The sequence below is a fragment of the Schistocerca serialis genome, chromosome 1 (assembly GCF_023864345.2).
Source record: "Schistocerca serialis cubense isolate TAMUIC-IGC-003099 chromosome 1, iqSchSeri2.2, whole genome shotgun sequence".
Lineage (NCBI taxonomy): Eukaryota > Metazoa > Arthropoda > Insecta > Orthoptera > Acrididae > Schistocerca > Schistocerca serialis.
In genome coordinates, this window is record NC_064638.1 from 568,712,889 (window position 1) to 568,736,643 (window position 23,755).

Consider the following 23,755-nt stretch of genomic DNA (forward strand, 5'->3'; position numbering starts at 1 on the left):
TAAGCTTAGTGCGTTACATTTATTTACATTTAGGATCAATAGCCGGAGCCTGTAACGTTCATAAATCCTCTGCAGGTCGTGCTACAAACTCATATTGTCTTCTGGCGTTTCTACTTTCTTATGAACCATAATATCATCTGTTCTAGCTCTTTATTCACATGAAGTGTTCAGTGCTATTGACAAGGGGTTTCACATCGATTCCGTATTCTTGGATTTCCGGAAGGCTTTTCACACTGTACCAGAAAAGCGGCTCGTAGTGAAATTGCCTGCTTATGTAATATCGTCTCAGTTATGTGACTGGATTTGCGATTTCCTGTCAGAGAGGTCACAGTTCGTAGTAATTGACGGAAAGTCATCGAATAAAACAGGAGTGATTTCAGGCGTTCCCCAAGGTAGTGTTACAGGCCCTTTGCTGTTCCTTATCTATATAAACGATTTGGGAGACAATCTGAGAAGCCGTCTTAGGTTGTTTGCAGATGACGCTGTCGTTTATCGACTAATAAAGTCATTAGAAGATCAAAACAAACTGCAAAACGATTTAGAAAAAATATCTGAATGGTGCGAAAATTGGCAGTTGACCCTAATTAACGAAAAGTGTGAGGTCATCCACATGAGTGATAAAAGCAACTCGTTAAACTTCGGTTACACGATAAATCAGTCTAATCTAAAAGCCGTAAATTCAACTAAGTACCTAGGTATTACAATGAAGAACAACTTAAATTGGAAAAAACACATAGAAAATGTTGTGGGGAAGGCTAAGCAAAGACTGGGTTTTATTGGAAGGACACTTAGAAAATGTAACAGACCTACTAATGAGTCCTCTTTTAGAATACTGCTGCGCGGTGTGGGATCCATACCAGATAGGACTGACGGAGTACATCGAAAAAGTGGAAAGAAAGGCAGCACGTTTTGTATTATCGCGAAATATGGGAGAGAGTGTGGCAGAAATGATACAGGATTTGGGCTGGAAATCATTAAAACAAATGCGTTTTTCGTTGCGACGGAATCTTCTCACGAAATTCCAATCACCAACTTTCTCCTCCGAATGCAAAAATATTTTGTTGACACCGACCTACATAGGGAGGAACGATCACCACGATAAAATAAGGGAAATCAGAGCTCGTACGGAAAGATATAGGTGTTCATTCTTTCCGCGCGCTATACGAGATTGGAATAATAGAGAATTGTGAAGATGGTTCGATGAACTCTCTGCCAGGCACTTAAATGTGATTTGCAGAGTATCCATGTAGATGTAGATATGAACAGTCTTAACGAGCTTTCGAAGCTTTCTGCTAGATCATTTAAATACACTGTAAACAGTCACAGTTCTACTCACTTTCTTAAAGTGCCCTGGAAATTATCTATACGTCTGTCGTTTTTGTTCCGTTAAGGTCGATGTGTTGAGTTCTGTCTGCAAGTAAGTCTTGAATCTACCTGCAAATTTGGACCGATACTGAATAAGCTCGTATTTTTTCAGTAAACGCCAGTCAAATGTCTTCCTGAACTCAAGGAACACGGCATCAAGCTGAGCGCCGTTGTCTACGGCGCCACAGATCTCATGAAGGAACAGAGCGAGATGAGTTTCGCAAAAATCTCTGTTTGCAGTAACCATGTTTACTTTTATAGACGAGATTTTCGTTCTCCTAAACCGTCAAATTCTTGAGCATAAAACATGTACCATAATTCTGCAACAGACTAACGTCAACGTTAATGGCCTATAGTTATGTTCATCTCTCATACGAGTCGTCTTGAAAACGGGAATGACCTGCGCTTTTTTTTCAGTCGCTAGATACACTTCGTTGCTCGAGCGAACTACGATAAACTGCTGGCAGACGGGCAGCAAGTACTTTCGCATAATCTTTGTAGAATCTTACAGGTATCTCATCTGGTACTGATGCCTTTCCACTACTAAGCGGTTATAGCTGATTTTCTATTCCGCGACCGATTATCTAAATATCTGCCATTTCGACATTTGTACGATTATTGAATGAAGGGACCGTATTAAGATTTTCCGCGGTGAAAAACCGAATTCGGTATTTGGGCCTTCTGTTTGTTACCTTGCCTTTCGGTGCCAGTACGATTACTGAGTGATTCAAGGGGTGATTTCGAACCAGTTACGATTTTACGTAAAACCAAAACGTCTTAGCGTTTTTAGTCAGATCGACTGACAAACTTTTACTTTCAAAGTCATTTAACGCCTCTCTCATTGCTCTCCTTACACTCATTTTCACTTTTTCAGATTTTGTTTGTCAACTAGGTTTTGCCTTCTCTTGAATCTGTAATGGAGCTCTATTTACATGGAAACGAAACGTGCTATTACGATTTATTTGATCGCAGCTGGCTGACGTTGGGCAGTGTCTCGTTTCAGCTACTACTTTTGCTACTCTGGATGGTATCATTTTCCTCACTGTCTATTACTGTTAAGATTATTTAATTATTTGGTTCTCGCCAACATACAGCCATTTAGCAACTTAAAAGGCAAATAGTTGACGTATGTTACAAAACATAAACTGATCACATAGTAGCGGTACAATTATAACAGAGGACTTTAGAAGCTAACTGTGATTAACATGCACGTAATATATTTTAGAATAGGTTTTCGTATTTTAAAGGAAAAAATGGAAGAACAATATTACAACATTAACAATTATCAGTGTTGTAGGGGGACAAATACTCTTAAAAATATACACATATGCATTTAACAATGATTTAGACAAGCTGTGGAAAAAATTTACACTGCTATTTACCAGAGTTAATTGTTCTGCCAACGTAAGTTAATAAACAAAACGAAAACAACAGGAGCACTAGGAATACAAATGGTCAGAGGCTAAATCGAAATACTATATACGTATAAAATACATATTGACATGAAAAGATGAAACACGTAAAACAAAAAATTTTTGTAAAACAATAAACTGGTAGTCAAGATCGCAGGAATTCTTTTTATTCCATGATTATCGGTTTCGGCGAAACTAAAGCTGCCATCATCGGATCTTAGGACACATACAGGTTACAACATTAGGGCAAACAATGGTGATATTATTAGCTGCCTATAACACGTAGGCCTTACAAAATTGTCGTGAGTAGCATATAGGCGTCCATGAGAGATGTGCTACTTCGATAATTTTGTAAGGCCTGCGTATTATAGGCGACTATTAATATCACCATTGTTTGCCTTGATGTTGTAACCTGTATGTGTCCGAAGATCCGATGATGGCGGCCTTAGTTTCGCCGAAACCGGTAATCATGGAATAAAAAGAATTCCTGCGATCTTGGCTACCAGTTTATTGTTTTACAACCATCTAGATCGCTCCCACATGAGCACAATGTGCTCCCTACAAAAAATTTTACGAAAATATTGTCTTGTTTAATTAACTTGATGAAATTTTTCCATGTTGTCACCGGTGTCGTGGCGTCGCCTTGGCGCTACATACTTAAAGTGTTCAACACTATCGGACGGGGTGGTTCTCCCTCTTTGTGTATATTCGTACGGCCCTAAACCCATGGTGTTACCAGTGCTCTAGGATACAGCATCTGCGCATATCCTTAATTCAATTGACTGAATTGTTTGGTGTTGCCTAGCATTACCTGCAGATACATAACAAAATAAAACTTTTATCCATTATCGACGTGGAACACTGCGACTGTGATGAATAAAGGTTTCCAGAAATTAATGTACCAAGTCGTTTTTTGTGTTAGTCTTCAATGTTTGTTTCCTATTACTGGTTTCGAATCACCTAGCGATTCATCATCAGAAGGTGCATATTTATTGCCGTACCGGCACGTTCACAGGAGCTCAGTCCGTCAGTTCACCTGATGATGGCGACATGTATGATCGCCGAAATATTGTGCCCGTTGGACACTGTAGACCGGCAGTACACCCGTGGATATTTTGATTAAAATAGAATCTGATTCTACCCCAAAATACCAAGCTAAAATAAGAAAAAAACTGATGGAAAGCTACAATTTTCTCGTAACATCCAAGGAACCAAACACTGCATAACAATGAACGCTACAACTCCATATCCCAGATCATAGTCCACAATTCACAAACAAGGGCATCTTATATGTTCATTAGTCAACTCAGTAGCAGCAGTGGATCAAAAATGACTAAAATACTTCATGAAGTTCTTATAAATCGTAGATATTTACAACCAACTACTTTGAAAAAAAAAAAAAAAAATGAGCTGACTGATAGAATCATAGATATTACAATAAGCAGTACAGCGAAGTTTACATCCCTTGACACTGTTAACCTCTACACCAACATATCCATAACAGAAACTCTCCGAATAATCAATACTATAGCTGTGGCTAAGTTCGTGAAGTGCTGTAAAATTAACTTCACTGGAAAACATTCGTTATGTTTCCCAGAATAATGTGTGCACTAAGAACAAACCGATAGCCACTTATAACTGTAAGTGATTCCACTAAACAGATCTCATAATGTGAATATATCCCGCCACATTCTGTACTTACATGTTTCTTGTTTACATCTCGCCACGGATGAACGACCCCACAGTGCTGCATGCATGCAGTAAATATGTACTACCCAAAGATGAATCGCCAGACGATCCGAAACCGGTAATGGAAAATAAAAATTGAGGACTAAAACAGAAGGCAACTGGTTCCAGAATGTTTGGAGGCCTTTATAAGAAAACCCTTTATCTAGGAATGGTCTTTGAAACAGGCAACAAGACACTCAGAAACATCGGCCTATATTAGCCTCCACGCAGCTCCCGATGATTAGAGACTCATTAGGTTTATTGTTGTTGTTGTGATCTTCCATCCGACGGTTTGACAAAACTCCGCACGCTATTCTATTCCGTGCAAGTCTCTTCATTTCTGCATAACTATTGCAAACTACACCTAATTGAATCAGCGAATTGGTGATTCTTTGAAGCTCAAAGTGTGTCCTGTCGGTCGAACCCTCTTTTTAATCATATTACGCCATAAATTTCTTTACTCCCCAGTTCGATTCAGTACGTCTTCATTAGTTATTCGATCCAACCAGCTAATCTTCAGTGTTCTCCTGCAGCAACACATTTCATAAGCTTCTGTACTCTTCTTCTCCGTAGTATCTGTCGTCAACGAATTACTTCTGTACAAGATACGCTATAGAGAAATACCTTCAGAAAAGACTTTGTAACCTTTAAATGTATTTTAAAAATTAACAAACTTCTCTTCTTCTGTAAGCTATTCCTGCTAATTGCCAATCTGCATTCTATATTCTATCTGTTTCGACCATCGTCAATTATTTTTCTGCCCAAATGTTACTTTTAGTGTCTCATCTCCAAATCTAATTTTCCTCAGCACCGTCTCACTTAATTCGGCTACAGTCAATTGCTTCGTTTTATTTTCTTTATGTTCATCTGATAATATCTTTCCAAGACATTGCCCACTCCATTCAGCTGCTCTTCCAGGTCATTTCCCTTTGTGTTAGAATTACAATGTCACCGGGAAATGTCAAAGCTTTTAGTTCTTCACCGTAAAGTTTGATTCCCTTTCCACATATCCGCTTTCTTTCTTTTACTGGTTGTTCAGAGGACAGATTGAATGATATCGAGGATAGGCTGAAACAGAGGACAGATTGAATGATATCGAGGATAGGCTGCAACCCTGTCTCTCTCCCTTCTCAACCAATGCTTCCCTTTCATGTCCTTCGACACCTAAAAAGGCAGTCTGGTTTCCCTACAAACTGTGGATAAGCTTCCGCTCCTTATGTTTTACACCTGCTACCATAAGGGTTTAAGAGCCCACGTTCCAGTCAACCATGTCGGAAGCATTCTCTAAATCTACAAATCCTATTAACTACAGGGTTACAACGATAGTTTGTGCCAAGTCCCTTGTTTGTAAGGAAGGAACACATCAACATTAAGAAACTGTTGGTGACGTCCCCATGGTAACTGGAGTACCTGCTGATCGCCGGATTTCGTTAGCAAAACATGCAGCGACAACAGTTGGTTTATGAAACTGATAACTGTGACTGTGGCTTTCCAGGCTCTAAACGTTCTGGCAAGGAACCACTACGACCGTCCTGCACGTCACTGCACTGCCCTCTCATTTCAACGTGCAGTCTGCTGATAAACACCCTCACCCACCCAGTGGGCAATCGCTACTTGTGAGCCAGCGCGTCACTTTTCAGGAGGGAAGGTCATGAAGATTTAATTATCACCTCAAAAGAGTGAAGCTACGTAATTAATATTTTGTTTGTTTATTGGTACATACGTGCAGCTCTGGCAAACACTGAAATCCCGGCGCCAGAGTACCGTAGCAAGCTGCTAGAGGACGCAAAACAAAATAACGGAGACCACTGAAACAGTGGTGTATCCTGTGGAAATTCGTTTTCCGCAGCGACGGAAGTGTCACAGCTGTGTCAAGACAATCCACGAGGTTAAAAAAATCATCTGGATTTGCGTGACACAGCTGCGGCCGAAAACGAATTTCCGTATGATACTCCACTCTTTCATGGTATCCGTCATTTTGTTTTCCTTCCTCCAGCGACGTGCCACGGTACTGTGGCACAGAGATTTCAGTATTTGCCAGGACTGCTGAAATGTACCAGTAAACAATCAAAATATTAATTGTGTAGCCTTACTTTTTCGAGGTCGTAATTAAAACTTTATGACTACAGCTCGTGTATAACTAAAACATTACCACTTCACTCAAGCCGGCCCAGGTGGCCGAGCGGTTCTAGGCGCTACAGTCTGGAATCGAGCGAACGCTACGGTCGCAGGTTCGAATCCTCCCTCGGGCATGTATGTGTGTGACGTCCTTAGGTTAGTTAGGTTTAAGTAGTTCAAAGTTCCAGGGGACTGATGACCTCGGAAGTTAAGTCCCATAGTGCTCAGAGCCATTTGCATTTGCCGCCACTTCACTCATCAGTATCCCGCTTTCGTAGTCGAGGCCTTCAATTCAGGCTTGTGTAGTGGCGCTCGACTCGGAGAAACAGCGATTCGAATACTGGTGGTGGAAACCCTTCAGTGCTAGTGTTTGCTCATCAACGAGAGAAGAGGTGGTGGCGTACAATACCTCATCACCAGTCTTTGTGCCAGTATAGTGGATTAAATGCCAAACCTCTCCGTAGCGTCTTGTGAAGTGAAGGCATAGAAAGACGTGACAATAGTCGTGGCATACCTCGTAATATCGTGTCAGATCTCCTTTTGCTCGCCGTAGCGCAGCATCTTGCCATAGCAAGGGCTCAACAAGTCGTTGGCAGTCCCCTGCAGAAATATTGAGAATGCTGTCTCTATAACCATATAAAAGTGCAAAAATGTTGCCGGTGCAGAATTTTGTGAACGAACACACCTCTCCATTATTTACCATTAATGGTCAATGGGATTCACGTCGGGTGATATTGGTGGCCAAATCAATCGCACTAACTGTCCATAACGTTCTTCAAACCAACCGCTAACAGTTATGACCCAGTGTCATGGCGCACGTCATCTATAAAAGTTGCATTGTTGTTTGGGTACATGAAGTCTATGAACGGCTGGATATGGTCTCCAAGCAGACGAACATAACCATTTCCAGTGAATGATCGGCTGAGTTGGCCCAGCCCATTCTCTGTAAACACAGCCCACACCGTTATGGAGACACCAACAGCTTGCACATTGTCTTGTTGACAACTTGGGTCCACGGCTTTGTGGGGTCTGCGCCACACTCTCACCGTACCAGCTCTTACCACCTGAAATCGGCACTCCTTCGACCAGGTGACGGCTTTCCATTTATCTATGGCCCCAGCGATGTGGCCACGAGCCTAGAAGAAACGCTGCAGGCGAAGTGGTGCTGTTAGCAAAGGCACTCGCGTCGGTCTTCTGCTGCCATTGCCCGTTAATGCCAAATTTCACCGCACTGTCCTTACTGATACGTTCGTCGTACGTCCCACATTAATTTCTGTGGTTATTTCTCGCAGTGTTGCCTGTCTGTTAGCACTGAAAACTCTGTCCGCCCCGATAGCTGAGTGGTCAACGTGACGGATTGCCGTCCTACGGGCCCGGGTTCGAATCCCGGCTGGGTCGGGGATTTTCTCCGCACAGGGACTGGGTGCTGTGTGGTCTTCATCATCAGTTCATCTGCACTCGGCTCGCAGGTCGCCCAATGTGGCGTCGAATGTAATAAGACCTGTACCACGGCGGCCGGACCTACCCCGTAAGGGGCCTCCCGGCCAATGACGCCAAACGCTCACTTCCATTTCCACTGAAACTCTACGCAAACGTCAATGCTTTCGGTAGTTAAGTGACGGTCGTCGGTCACTGTGTTGTCTGTGATCAGAGGTAATGCCTGAAATGTGGTACTCTCGGCACACTCTTGATACTGTGGACCTTGAAAAATCGACTTTCCTAACGATTTCGAAATGGAATGTTCCACACATCTAGTACATCTCCATCTATTCTAAATTGGTTAATTCCCGTCGTGCGGTCATAATCACTTCGGAAACCTCTTCACATAAACCACCTGAGTGCAAATGACAGCTCTGCCAGTTGACTGCCCTTTTGTGCTTTGTGTACGCGATACTACTGTCATCTCTATATGTGCATATCGCAGTCCCAAGACTTTAATCCCCTCAGTGTGTGACACAGTTGATGGTGATCCATCCATCGGATGGCGACCTTAAGCTCGGCAGCCTTATTGGTGCTACGTGAAAGGAACAGGTTGTGTGCCAGCACTCGGTCTCACCCTGTCCCTTCATCCATAACAATAGAAACCCAACACTACACTGTATAGCCACTCATCACAGTCATCCACAGGACACAGATCTCACACACACAAGTCAGAGGAAGGCAACGGCAAACTACGAGGGTGAGTCAAATGAAAATCTTAAATATTTTTTTAAATATTATTTATTGTGCTGAAGTGGTACAAAGCTGTATCACTTTTCAACATAATCCCCCACGCGCAATGCAAGTCCTCCAGTGCTTACAAAGTGCATAAATTCCTTTGGAAAAAAATTCTTTTGGTAGTTCAAATGGCTCTGAGCACTATGGGTCTCAACTGCTCAGGTCATTAGTCCCCTAGAACTTAGAACTAGTTAAACCTAACTAACCTAAGGACATCACAAACGTCCATGCCCGAGGCAGGATTCGAACCTGCGACCGTAGCGGTCTTGCGGTTCCAGACACTTTTGGTAGTCCGCTCAACCACTCATGCACCGTGTGGCGTACCTCTTCATCAGAACGGAACTTCTTTCCTCCGATTGCGTCTCTGAGTGGTCCAAACATATGGAAATCACTTGGGGCAAGTTCTAGTGAGTATGGTGGATGAGGAAGACACTCGAAATGTAGGTCTGTGATTGTTGCCACTGTTGGACGGGCAGTGTGGGGCCTTGCATTGTCATGTTGCAAAAGGACACCTGCTGACAACAATCCACGTCGCTTTCATTTGACTGCAAGCCGAAGATGATTTTTTAGGAGATCTGTGTATGATGTACTGGTGACAGTGGTCCCTCTAGGCATGTAATTCTCCAAAATGACGCCTTTTCCGTCCCAAAAGAGTGTCAGCATAACCTTCCCTGCTGATGGTTCTGTTCGAAACTTCTTTGGTTTTGGTGATGAGGAATAGCGCCATTCCTAGTTCGCTCTCTTCGTATCCGGTTGGTGGAAATGAACCCAGGTTTCGTACCCAGTAGCGATTCTTACAAGGAAGCCATCAGCTTCTCGTTCAAAGAGCCGAAGAAGTTCTTCACAAGGATCAACACGTCGTTCTCTCATTTCAGGAGTCAGCTGCCGTGGCACCCATCTTGCAGACACTTTGTGAAACTGGAGCACATCATGCGCAATGTGGTGTGCTGACCCATGAGTAATCTGTAAACATGCTGCAACGTCATTCAGTGTCACTCGACGGTTTCCCTTCACTATGGCTTCAACTGCTGGAATGTTCTGCGAAGTCACAACTCGTTGTGCCTGATCTGGATGAGAAGCATCTTCCACTGAAGTCACACCATTTGCGAACTTCCTACACCATTCGTAGACTTGCTGCTGTGACAAACATGCATCACCGTACTGAACCTTCATTCGTCGATGAATTTCAATAGGTTTCACACCTTCACTACGCAAAAACCGAATAACAGAACGCTGTTCTTCCCTGGTGCAAGTCACAAGTGGGGCGGCCGTCTGTATACTGATACTGCGACGGTAGGTGTGCATCTGCACCATGCTGCCACCTACAGGCCATTCTGCACACTTTTTGTAGCACGCTTACCAACTTACGGGATAACGGCGCGAAATTTCGATTTGTTATTACAAATTTAAGGTTTTCATTTGACTCACCCTCGTACTTCGACTAGGACGTTGCCTAGGACGACGATGCAGTATTCCTGCATCTGTTCCCCTACAATCAATTCAAGTGTGTGGGAACGCTTTGACTTTGATCCACCATTAAGTACACGGAGCGACTGAAAGATGTGGCACTGAAAAAATTGATGAGGCGCCTCGGAGCGCATGACTCTGTCTGCGATGGTGCGGTCGTAATAGTCTCAAACGCCATAATGGAGCCGCAACCGTATCCCTACCCGTAATTTATCTCTAATTCGTTTGGAAAGAAATTCGTGTAAATTGTTTTCCGAATGAATTGGAGTTCGGATTCGAGTCTGCGTGCGGCACAATGTTTTAGTGTGCCTGGAAGTGTGACGTGCTGATTTGCTTCGCCGAGAGCGTAACGCGGTCGTCTGTGTGCGCGTGTTGCAGCGGACCTGCGGCTGAACCAGAACGTGCAGCTGGCCTCGCTGCACACGGTGCTGATCCGCGAGCACAACCGCCTGGCCAGGGGGCTGGCTGAGCTGAACCCGCGCTGGGACGACGAGAGGCTCTTCCAGGAGGCCCGCCGCATACTCATCGCCCAGTACCAGCACATCTCGTACGCCCACTACCTGCCGCCCATACTGGGTGCGTAGCAACAGGTCTGGCAGCTGTCAGTCACACAGCTGTCTACTGCAGCTCTACACTATTACATCTACATGACGACTTTGCATTTCACATTTAAGTGCTTGGAGAAGATTAGTTAGTTAGTTATATACATGTTCCACATATCGTTTCCACGATTCTTTTATCGAAATTACGTGGAACGAGTCAGTTTACAAAATATGCACTAGTGATTAGTGGCAACATTAATAAGCACATGTCATTTTTAGTTCTACTCAAGCAACTAAACGAAAAAGTAGCTCCTTTCTCTCTTTCTCTACTCGTATCTCTCTCTCTCTCTCTCTCTCGGTCTCACTCTTTATTCTCACTCAGTCTCTTTTAGAAAAAAAAAGAGCGCCAACAGTTTTTAAATCGAAATTCGTCCACGGAGTAGAAGTAATTGTGCAGGACAAATGATTTTATGTTAGGTTGGATTTAAAGTTTCTTGTTACTGGGCTGCAAAGTGAACCAGCTTCTGAACCTCTGACAGATTTAATAGTGGGTAGTGAAGGTTATATTTTCTTCTAGAGTTGTGCTTACGGACCTCACTGTTCTCTCTTAAATTGTCATGAACCGTTTATGACGAATTTTATTGCAATATATTAATGGTATTGTATTGTATGTTAACCGGGAGCCTAGAAACGACGGAGAGGCTCCGTCCCCGCCGCAGCCGCAGTGGTCCACAAGCCCCACGACGACTACCGCAGTCCACTTCACCCCTCCGCCTCCCCACACCAAACCACTCTTTCGGGGTTATTGTGCAGTTCGGTCCCCGGTGGACACCTCCCCCCTCCCCCCCCCCCCCCCAAGGGAACATCTCACACCAGACAAGTGTAGCCCTTATGTTTGCGTGGTACAGTAATGGGGATGTACGCCTACGTGAAGATCTTGTTTACGCAGAAATCGCCGACCTAGTGTAGCTGAGGCAGAACAAGGGGAACCAACTCGCATTCGCCGAGGCAGATGGAAAACCGCCTAAAAACCATCCAAAGACTGCCCTGCTCACCGGACCTGGACACAAGTCCGCCTGGCGGATTCGTGCCGGGGACCAGGCGCTCCTTCCCAGTCTGGAAAGCCGTGCGTTAGACTACACGGCTAATCGGGCGGGCTAATATATGTATTCTGACGAAGCAGTTAAAACACCTAGCACCTAAGAGAGGTACCTACGTAACAAGGTCCTTTGAACCGCTTTCAGGCTTTTCATGACCGCTATACTCTCGAATAGCACCTACATTTTTCCGTGGGAGCTCTGTTTCCTCTTATGTCCGTGATCACTTCTCCCTGTGTAGGTGGGAGCCAAAGAAATATTTACGCATTCGGGGTAGAAAGTTGGTAATTGAAATTTCGTGAAAAGATCTGGCTGCAGCGAAATACGCTTTTCTTTTAAAGACAGCCACTAAAAATCGCGTCTCACATCCATAACACTCTCACCGCTATTTCGCAATAACACAAATACGAGCCGCTCTTCTTTGAAGTTTTTCAGTGTGCTTCTTCACTCGTATCTGTGATGATCCCATAGCACGCAGCAATACTCTAGAAAAGGACACAAAAAATGTAATGTGGGTAGTTCCTTTAGTAGATCTGTTGCATCTTCAGAGCGTTCTGCCAATAAAACTCAGTCTTTGGTTCGCCTGCCCCACAACATTATATATGTGATCGTTCCAAGTTGTCCGTAATTGTAATCCCTAGGTATTTAGTTGAATCGACGTTCTTTAAATTCGAGTGATTTATCGTCTAATCGAAAATTATTATTTTTTTTTTTAGTACTGGTGTGGAGCAGATCTTACTTTTTATTGCTCAGCGTCAGTTGCCACTTTTCGCATCATGCATATGTCTTGTGTAAATCATTTTGTAATTCCTATCGATATTCAGACGCCGGCCGGGGTGGCCGAGCGGCTCTAGGCGCTACAGTCTGGAAGCGCGCCACCGCTACGGTCGCAGGTTCGAATCCTGCCTCGGACATGGATGTGTGTCATATTCTTAGGTTAGTTAGGTTTAAATTGTTCTAAGTTCTAGGGGACTGATGACCTCAGCAGTTAAGTCCCATAATGCTCAGAGCCATTTTGATATTCAGACGAATTGACTAGGCGGTAAACGATAGCATCATCTGTAAACAGTCTTAGAGGACTGCTCGTATCGTCCCCTAAATCATGTATATACAAGGTGTGTCTGAAAAATTTCGTAAATGGTCGCAGAAAATAAAGGAACCAAAAACTAAGCCGGTCGGAGTGGCCGAGCGGTTCTAGGCGCTACAGTCTGTAACCGCGCGACCGCTACGGTCGCAGGTTCGAATCCTGCCTCGGGCATGGCTGTGTGTGATGTCCTTAGGTTAGTTAGGTTTAAGTAGTTCTCAGTTCTAGGGGACTGATGACCTCAGAAGTTAAGTCCCATAGTGCTCAGAGCCATTTGAACCAAAAACTAAAAACAAAACGCCTTTAGTGGCCTTCAAAAGAATCATCGTTAATTACAGTACACTTCTGACACCGATTGTATTTCTGTTGCAAACTGTTAGCAAAACGCTTTCTGTGCAACCGCTCGAAGCACCGCGGCCACGCATTTTGAAATATCCGCATCATTACAAGAAATGGGACCGGGTACTACTAATACGATCTGGCGACCAAGCGACAGTGAGTGGCGTGGTGTTCATCGTCTTCCCCGCCTCTCATAAAAAGACGGCTGACAAAATCCAAAATCAAGAAGATGTTGATTGTCTTTTTAGACAACGACTTAATCCGTAATGATTTCTATTCGAGGAAAGTGAAGAATACGATGAACACTGTGCCACTGACTGTCGATTGGTCCCCATATCGTATTGGTAGCACCCCGTCACGTCTCCTGTAATGATGCCCATCTCCAGCAAAGCGTGACCACGAGCGATTCCACAGAGTGGTTCGCAGTAAGTTTCCAACAGCGCTACAACCGATGTCAGAAGTTTGCTGCAGCTCATGGTGATCACTTTGAAAGTCAGTAAATCTATTTTGTATTTAAGCCTGGTTTATTTTCTGTAACCATTCACCGAACTTTTCAGACGCACCTCGTGGTTCAAGAATAGCATATGGCCTATAATACCTTCTTGGAGAACCCCAGATGTCATTTCTATTTCACTGTGTGATTTCCAGCCCATTACTCCGAAGTGTGACCTTTGTGACAGGAAATCACGAATCCACTCGCACTCGAACAACTAAGACGACACTCTGTGGCCACGCAATTTCTATAGAGAACATTGGTGAGGAGCGGTGACAAAAACTTCTGAAAACCTAGAAAAATGGAATCAGCTTAAGCTTTCCTGTCGACAGCACTCATTACTCATTATTTCATTGACGAAACCTTAAAAGGGATTACGCAAACTCCCTCATTAATAAAACTTGTAACTCTCTTTAATAATATAACTTTGTGTTATCCAAATTTACTGAGTGATGTGCTGTTGACAAAATGGTGTGCTTAATCAGTTTTATTGTAATCCAAAGAAAAATTAAACAACTTAATCTGGAAAAGCAGCATGTAACGCTTATAATGAAATCAATCCCTCTGAAATTTACTCAGTCTCGTGAGCACCGAGTTCATGGCCCTGTGCAATAAACTGATAAAATTCCCTATCCAAAAAAACAATGAAATACAATTTTCTTAGCTCTTGAGTCGCAACGGATGTAATCTTGGTATTCTGTTCTCTCCACAGTAGGCATACAAAACATTCAATCTTGGCTCAACGAAGTGCAATGCCGGCCGTAAAACAGCTTCATGCAAAGAATGTCAACGAAATCTTAGAGGACGAGGTACTGATAACAGGATATGCTAAGACCGAATTGCCGCGCGGGATTAGCCGAGCGGTCTAAGGCACCGCAGTCAGGGATTGTGCGGCTGGTTCCGACGGCGGTTCGAGTCCTCCCTCGGGCATGGGTGTGTGTGTTTGTCCTTAGGATAATTTAGGTTAAGTAGTGTGTAAGCTTAGGGACTTATGACCTTAGCAGTTAAGTCCCATAAGATTTCACACACACACACACACACACACACACACACACACTAAAACCGAATTCTTCATTTCGAAAATTGTATTCAAAATAAAGTTTCTTCTTCACAAAATCTAACATGAAACATTTTACGTTAACTTCAAAATCAGTGAACTTCTCAATTGTTCTACAATTCTCACTTACTGACGTAGTTAACAATACTTGGATTGTTACATGACAAAAGGTCTAACATCGTTTGACAAAACAAAGTACAAAATTTAACTTGTCTGTATCAGGGTTAAAAAACGCACAAAGTATTACGAATCGGGTATACCTAATTAACCTATACATTAAATCTGATGGCAAATACTTGGGTTCTACATTAAAGGGACGGTACTGTTAGAATTAACAAAAGCCACATTGCGTTGCTGCTTACTGAAAACTAAATATACAAAATTTCATTACCTTACAAAACTGTATTATGCTGCGTCCATAGGCCAACAGCTAAATTCTCACAGCTAGCCACTGGCTTAAAGTCTTACATCCTACCTCTAAGAGAGTGCAACGGGAACGTAAATCACATACAGGGTACAAAATCAAAGAGAAAAAACACTGAACTATGAGATCAATGGAAAACAAGGCGGAGCATAAGAATGCCGATGAACTGTGGAAGAATTTTTATACAAGTTAGTAATCTGCGTTGCGAAAAAAAGAAATGTAACTACTATTATTGCTACAGAGTGGTTGAGGGAACAGAATAAAAATATATATATGACTATTATAATATGAAAGAATTCTCAAAGCGAATGACTGGCAGAGCTGTCGCCAAGTGTAACGTTCTTTTAAAAAATAAATGGCTTAAATGTTATGTTGAATGTTGTCTGAAATGTAGAATGGATAGAAAACTCGAACTGTCGTGTGACGTGATGTAACTGCAATTGGCGTTCTTACTCTATGTTATTGCTTTCAAAACTTTACACGAATCGGTTGGGCAATGCAACTCTCAATACCAATAAAGAAATAAAGTCACTGCAAAATACTTTCAGCCCCTTAACCAGTGAATCCTAAGGCCCTGTTCAAAACTAATAAGTTTGGTCCCTGTGCATATAACAAATAAATTAAATTGTCTTACCTCTAAAGCAGCAACGGTGGAACGCGACATATTCTGGTCTCTCACAAAAAAATATGAATTCTAGCTACAGACTCAGCAGTGTGCAATGCTGGCCATAATACTTGAAATGCACATACAATTCTACTGGTTGAAAGAAAATTCAGCTTCTTTAAATATATATGACCTCGACTGGGAGGCGGTACTGATTACTGATTATGGAGAATTACTAACACTCAGTTTTTTAGCAAAATTATATTGCAAGTTAAGTTTGGCTTTTCAAAAAAATCTGACAATTGAAACTACATTACTCACAACTGATTCACAAACAATGAAATTTAAACAGCAAGTATTATATAACTTCATTAATCCAACATAAATGCAAATCATCAAATTACACATAGCTCTGTCAGCAAATCTTAAAAACACTACAAAAATGAAATATCTAACTAGACTTTTTATCAAAACCGTTTACGTACATTCTGGGGTTACTCAACAATTACAAATTATCAGCCGAATCACTTATACTAACGGGCTGGAAAAAACAGAAATAATAATTATTGAACATCCTTATTTGCCTGAAGATTTCTGCTTCCTTGTTCAACAATATTGACATACCTACATTAATCTAACTCTTGGTGGCTCCACACAGCACACCACAAAAACTGCCTACTCCATCGTCCTTCCATCACAGACAGCTACCTACGACTGAGCGCCCAGCGATCTCTTACTCCAACAAAGCAGTATCTTTGGCTTTGCAGTCGCGCGCAGTCAGCGATCCACGTTATCGAGTCTATCAGAGGCATTCATCGTTTATAGTATACTAGTTTCATTTTAATTTATTAATATTCTTATCTTATTCTGGTGCCACATACAAGTGTGCCCCAGTAGACGCCTTTCAAACTCATTACCAGAGTAACAGATTTTCTGCACTGACGTCGAGCCTTCTTAGCCAGATGAGATAGGGGTGGGGAAGAATAGAGGATGTTTCAGTTAAGGGTGAACACTTCTAAAAATCCGTAGACAATTCCTAGGGATGTGATACGTTTAGTGTAACTATTAAATTAATACTGTTACTGGGTTACTGTCTTGATACGGTGCCCCACTGCAAACTGTTAACGAAGGTCAGGGAATTAGTATTAGGCTTCCAGATATGTCAGTGGCTCGAAGACTTCTTAAGTAATTGAAACCAGTATGTTGTGCTTGACGGTGAGTGTTCACCAGAGACAAGGCTATCATCAAGAACGCCTCAGGGTAATGTGGTAGGATAGGTCTTATTCTCCATACATTGGGGGTGTGACGGGTAAGTGCAGATACTTCTATTGGTGACTAAGGACGGTGTGCTCAACAACATTACATTAGCATTTACGTCATTTTCAGACTAATAATGAGTTATTAGGACTCTATGACTTTAGGTTCTTTAGTACCTCTAAGTACACATGACAAGAGCAAGCCATTATTGCTTATTTTCCCCTGGGAAGCAGGTCAGATGTTGAAGTTTGGTGAAGTTACGACTGTGCAGAGAACATCAGGTCGTAAAGACTGTGAAGCGTTTGTGGGAAGACTGTTCGAAATCAAGAAAAAACAACCAACACGCTGATGTACGAACATCTTAAGGTGCCACAAATGAAAATATCTGCACTTGCACCCCGTGTAAATGGTCTGATGGACAGGGTGAGCATCAACTTGCGGCTATTTCGTGATGCTGCTGACGGGTGTGGGTAATTGTCAGTAAATTGAAGGTGGCGAGGGAAAGAAAGAACAGGAAAGGTGAGGGATCGCTGTTGTGAGCTGCTTTGGGACATTACGCGGAATCGGCGGCGACGAGTGAAATTGTGTACGGGACCGGGGTTCGAATCCGTGATCTCCTGCTTCCTTTTTTTTTTTTTTTAAGGGATAGTGGACCGGTGGGGGCTGAGGGTACAAAGTGGGCAGGGGTCGAAACCCGAGGCCTGACTGCAGTGTCCCCTCATCACCACCGACCCTGTGGGGCACAGAAAAGTGGCAGACACAGGAATCAACAGAAGTGGAAGGCGTTGTTGTTGTTTATTTATTTGCATTTGGTCTTTGTAATATTCATTATTATTATGAATTTATGTGGAATATTGACCAGTGACAGAGAATAAAATATAAATGCTGAGCAAGAAAAAGAAAAGAAAAAAAAAAAAAAATCCGTGCAAATCTACGACGCGCTCTCCCATCCGCAGAGGTCGGAGGTAGAATTGATCAATCGATCATACGTGGCTTAAACTCCGACACAGCCTGAGGGAGGGGGGGGGGGGGGGGGAGGGGGTAGGTGCCCTCAGCTCCAGGCACCCCCAACTTAGTGGAGGCTTAACAAAGATCACTCGAAGATAATTAGCAAATAATGTTCGGTAACGTAGCCTGTTTCTGAGAGCTGCATGGGCTGTTCGTAAATAGTTCCAGAAGTCGAGGTGGGATTCAGGTCCCTCATGAAAGAGATAAGATCCACGTAATTGCATGACATTTGGCGGCAGAAAATGTTTGTCCCCGGGAATAGAAACATTCGCGGTTCGATCGAGTCTGGTGGCACTCGGAGATAAAAAATGTAAATGTCTTGTGACTAGGGCCTCCCGTCGGGTAGACTGTTCGCCGTTCGATTTGACGCCACTTCGGCGACTTGTACGTCAGTGGGGATGAAATTATGATGATTATGACAACACAAAACCTAGTTCCTGAGCGGAAAAAGTGTCCAACCCAGCCGGGAATCGAACCCGGGCCCTTAATATTGACATTTCTGTCCCGCTGACCACTCAGCTACCGGGGGCGGACACTCGGAGATAGCAACCAATGATTTGCTGCACGAAGTGCCAGACATTTTGCGAAGAGGCGCGTGTCTGACAGTAGTCATCAGTGTCGAGTTGCTGGCAAAGGAGACAAAGAAGGGACTTGGACAAACCAATGTTTTGCAGCCGCTGTTTCGTGGCAAACTTCCTGTTGACTATGTGATAGCACAGTGCCCGGACGTCCGTAGGGAGGAAGGGCTGGTGGGTGGTAGTCCACACTACGGGCCACTGGTTGGAGGGATGCTTGGTCTCCATCACATTCCGAGGAACATGGCGCAATAGTATACTGTAAAAATCCTTAGTCCTGGGCGGGCGCGTATCCGGTAGACTGGTATGAGTGTGACTGTAGTCGACGAAAAAGGTCGAAATGTGAGACAAATGAGGCATGATGTGACCGACAGACACCGGTGGTGAGGTGGAAGCAGGCAGGAGGACGTCAAGCAAGCTGCGTGTTAGTGGTGTGCCCCGTCTGGTCCACTGTCTTCTCATGGTACTCATATACAAGGCCACAGTTCGCATACCGACACTGACGAGCCCGAGGCCACGATCCTTTAGGAGCAGGGTAAGTGTCTCATAACGGACTTTAAACATGGAACCAGCCGTGAGATAATAGCCAAAGGCCGCCTGAAGGCTACGCCCAGTCACCGTCGGCAGAGGGAGAACTTTTTGTTTTTATTTTATTTTTAAAGAAAATCTTTATTCCATTTCTGCGACTTACTACTATGGTCAATGATAGTGTATCCGGTAATTGGCAAGTGTGATGATCAATTAACCTTTGTGCTATTTTGCCTTCAGTAGTCATATTGAGATTAAAAGGGAGGAAGGAGGATTACGTTACAACGTCTCGTCGTAAGCGAAATTGAACGTGAAGCAGAATCTCGAACTGGGAAGGATAGGGAATGAAGTCATCTGTGCCCCCTCAAAGGATTACTCCTGTCATTTACGTAATAAATTTAAGAAGGTCATCGTTAACCTTAATCAGAGCAGCCTGATGACAGTTTGAAGTGCTGTATGGTAACTTCATAAGGAGAAAACAGTGGGAAAGCCACAACAAACATTATCTCAGACGATAGCCTGTTTACGTCCACAAAATATATTGTTACTGGTATACATCTGGTGGCGCAAAGGACGTGTTGTCTGCTACTGACTTCTTCACGGGGATGTGTCCTTTGCAGTTGACAAGTTGTACCAACAAGTGAAATGCCCTGCAGTCTCTGAGTAACAAATTCGACCTGGAAGACAGCATCAAGGAGCTTGGCTGGGAAACATGCCTACTGCACTGCTTCTGATCTGGCACCCGCATATGTTTACCTTGCTCGTCCCTTATCCAACCACCAAGAAAGGTGGTTTTGTTTTCTGTTGTTTGTTTGCTTGTTTTGTTTCAGCGATTGAGCTTTAGTCTCGTCTAGTGTCTCATCATATATCATACAACGAATCGCTGTCTTAATTACACGTGAAGTCTTTTATTATACTCAAGTATCTTTACCGGAATACCACGTAAATGCAACATTGTGGCTGTGAAAGTAGTTGCTGAATGAAACGCAGTTAACAGAGTAATCAGTGATACGATTTGATTAACATATTTGTTTATTTTCAGTAACAATTCCGCAGTGCCGGCCGGAGTGGCCGAGCGGCTCTAGGCGCTACAGTCTGGAACCGCGCGACTGCTACGGTAGCAGGTTCGAATCCTGCCTCGGGCATGGATGTGTGTGATGTCCTTAGGTTAGTTAGGTTTAAGTAGTTCTAAGTTCTAGGGGAGTGATGACCTCAGAAGTTAAGTCCCATAGTGCTCAGAGCCATTTGAACCAATTCCGTAGTCTTTATGTTTCTTACCTCTAGATCTACTGGTTACTGAACGTAGCGAGATGTCGTATGATGTCAAAATTTCTAAAGATGTTCTGAGTTCGATATAGCTGTTTGTAGCTCTATCACAAAGCAGGTAAAATGATACCCTCACGCCAGTTCAGAGCTGAAAGCGTTCATCGCCTCCTCATTGCCCCTGTGACGGCTGATACAGATAATTCACAATGTAGACAACGAGTTTAGTTGTAGTTGCTGCGTGAAAGTAATGTCTTTTGTCTACAAACATATATTTCATAAGTCGATGACACACCAAACTGAGTGGAAATCATTCAGCATCTTTGATTGGTATATCACGAATATATCAAGTGAAGCTTGCGAGCTAAGTCTCTATCATCCCAAGACGTAAGAAAACTATCACAGCGTCACCAGACATGTTCCACTATGTTATCACCATCCTATTGTAGTCGTAGTAGGACGATTATATTTCTACAGGCAATGTCTTTCTTGAATGGGCCGACAATTTAGGAGTGCATCTTATGCATCAATGTTGCAACGGCTTAATTACTTTTCCTACGATGGCGTGAGGAGTTTTCTCGTATTTATGGTGATAAAAGGGGATGGAAGGTTGCACAGACTACCAGGTTGCAGGTCATCAATCACATCACACCAGAGGTTCACTGAGAAAGTAACTTGGAATCTTGCTTCCCTAGTGTCATAATACATAGGAAAGGAAACAATCGTAATCCACTGAGTTCAGATTCATTTTATTGACGGCGACATTTAGCAGGACATGTGAACAAATACTTTGTTTCAACGTTGTGAAATACCCCGAAATACATTACCTATCGACATCAAACCAACATCGATTTGGAAAGCATCACTCTTGTGAGAGACAGCTGGCACTTTATTCGCAAGACGTACTGAGTACAGGGGCTCTCAAATTGATTCCGTATTTATAGAGTTCCAAAAAGGCTTTTGATATAATTCCTCACAAGCGGCTTCTAGCCACAATGCTTTCCATTGCGAATTACATAAGAATATCCAGGTCCTTGTGGTAAGATAACGCACGTCCCTATAATCATTTTGTTCCTCAATAAATTCTCTAAACTCGTCAAAGTGTGTCGGTGTATGTTTGTTTATACCCTGTAGTTCATGCTTCTGTACACGGAGGGCCCTGTGTTGCAGGAGAGCGCGCGATGCGGCAGCTGGGCCTGCGCCCTCAGCGGCAGGGCTACACGTACGACTACGACGTGTCGCTGCACCCCGCCACCATCAACGGCTTCAACGCCGCCGCCTTCCGCGCCTTCCACAGCATGATCGAGGGCAACCTCACGTGAGTACGCACATCTTCCCACGTATCAAAGTTGCTAGAGCCAGTCAGCAACCTCATGAATCCATGAACCCTGCATGTCAGCAGGGGACTGTTCAAACTGGTGGGGGCTCTTTAATGGTGTGGGGCGTGTGTAGTGGAGCGATATGACCACTGGCACGTCTAGATGCGGCTGCTGACCGATGACTCGTACATAAGCATCTTGTCTGATCACCTGCATCCATTCATGTCCATTTTACATTCCGACGGACTTGGGCAATTCCAGCAGGACAATGAGACACCCCACACGTCCAGAATTGCTACAGAGTGGTTCCAGGAACAATCTTATGAACTTATTCACTTTCACTGGCCACCAAGCTCCACAGACATGAACATAGTTGAGCATATCTTGGTTGCCTTGCAACGTGCTGCTCAAAAGAGATCTCCATCCCTTCGTCTCTTACGGATTTATGAACAGCCCTGCAGGATTCACGGTGTCAGTTCCCTCCAGGACTAATTCAAACATTAGCCGAGTCCCTGCACGTCGTGTTGCAGCACTTCTGCGTGCACGCGGGGGCCCTAGACGATGTTAGGCAGGTGTAACAGTTTCTTTGGCTCTACAGTGTATATTACTGAGATGCGTAATAGTACCAACTGAAAAGCATCGAGTAAAGAAGTATCCGTGTCAGGCCGAAAGAGCATTATACCAAGAATTATCGCTACCTTTTCCATGAATCTAGCTGATTTCCTCACTAGCATCATTTCAAACCTTTCAAGCCATTCAAATACCTATCATCATTTCATAACTGCGATGCCAGATCGGATACGTCCAATATATTGCTTCAACCTTTGAACAGCACCCTACTTGTTATTGAATACCACTTAGCTCCCTAGAAGATATTAAAACTTTATCTACTTTATCTATTATCACTAGCTTCACACTTGGTATATTTCACCTATTTTCTTTCTGTGTCACAATGTAAACTATCTATAGTTTTCGCATCCTTTTCTATTTCTGTTTTCTTCTTTCCACCTCATCTGCTGATCTTTATCCTATCATTTCTTACTCTACCTATGAATAGGCCACTTCATGTACACATTAATTCCTTCTATACTGCGTCTAACTTTTCCTTTAGCTGTGTGTCACTACCCAAATTCAACAAGAACGTAATGAGGAAATTGTGTTACAAAATTTACATGTGCGTGAATAAAACGGCAAAGAGCCTCTAAGAGCCCTCAGTTCATGAACATTGTTGATGTCACCAACACAGCATTGTTCAGCACTTGTCAGGAACCCCGATACCAATTCTACTGTAGCGCTTGAGGGTTAGGCAACCCCTTCGAAACCCTGTAGGTGGAGTTTGCCTACTTTCAGGCGCCAGAGCAGCCACAACGCTGATTTTGTTCGAAATTTCTGACAGCAATGTTTTTAACAGGCTCATTAACGAGGGTGTTAATTCTGCGCCGCCCCTCCTCTCTCCCCCCTCCCCCCCCCCCCCCCAGGTGGTCGTGGCACAGGAGGCCTCGAAACAGGAGAGCTGTAAAACCATGTACTCCCTTTGCTTCTTCGGATCATGTTCGAATTTCGTAGAATCGTTCTGAACGGCCATCTAGTGGTTCCATGCTGCATGCCAGAGCAAAAACTGTGGTCGCACTACACTCCAAAGGCGTCAGATCACATTCAAGGGGGTTGCAGCCCTACGACGTTCTTAGACGGTGAAACACCTAGGGGGTGGCAGCAGTGCGAACGTTATCAAGAATTTCGTCCTGGTGCTCATAGCACTGCGAACTGCCATTTTCGACTGCGAAATGTATGGGAATCAAACTCCTAAGGGAAGGGGTCGTTCAATTGACGTCCTTTGTGCCACCCTCTGAGGCATTCT

General features: G+C 43.6%; 1 protein-coding gene across 1 annotated transcript in view; it reads left to right on the forward strand.

The window, feature by feature from the left end:
- The window catches only part of LOC126416272 (peroxidase-like), a 181,307-nt gene that overhangs the window by 106,216 nt on the left and 51,336 nt on the right, over positions 1-23,755 (forward strand). Inside the window, exons 7-8 of the mRNA XM_050083951.1 lie at positions 10,686-10,883; positions 21,749-21,896. Of these exons, the coding sequence (XP_049939908.1) occupies positions 10,686-10,883; positions 21,749-21,896 (346 nt within the window). The remainder of the gene's footprint in view (positions 1-10,685; positions 10,884-21,748; positions 21,897-23,755) is intronic.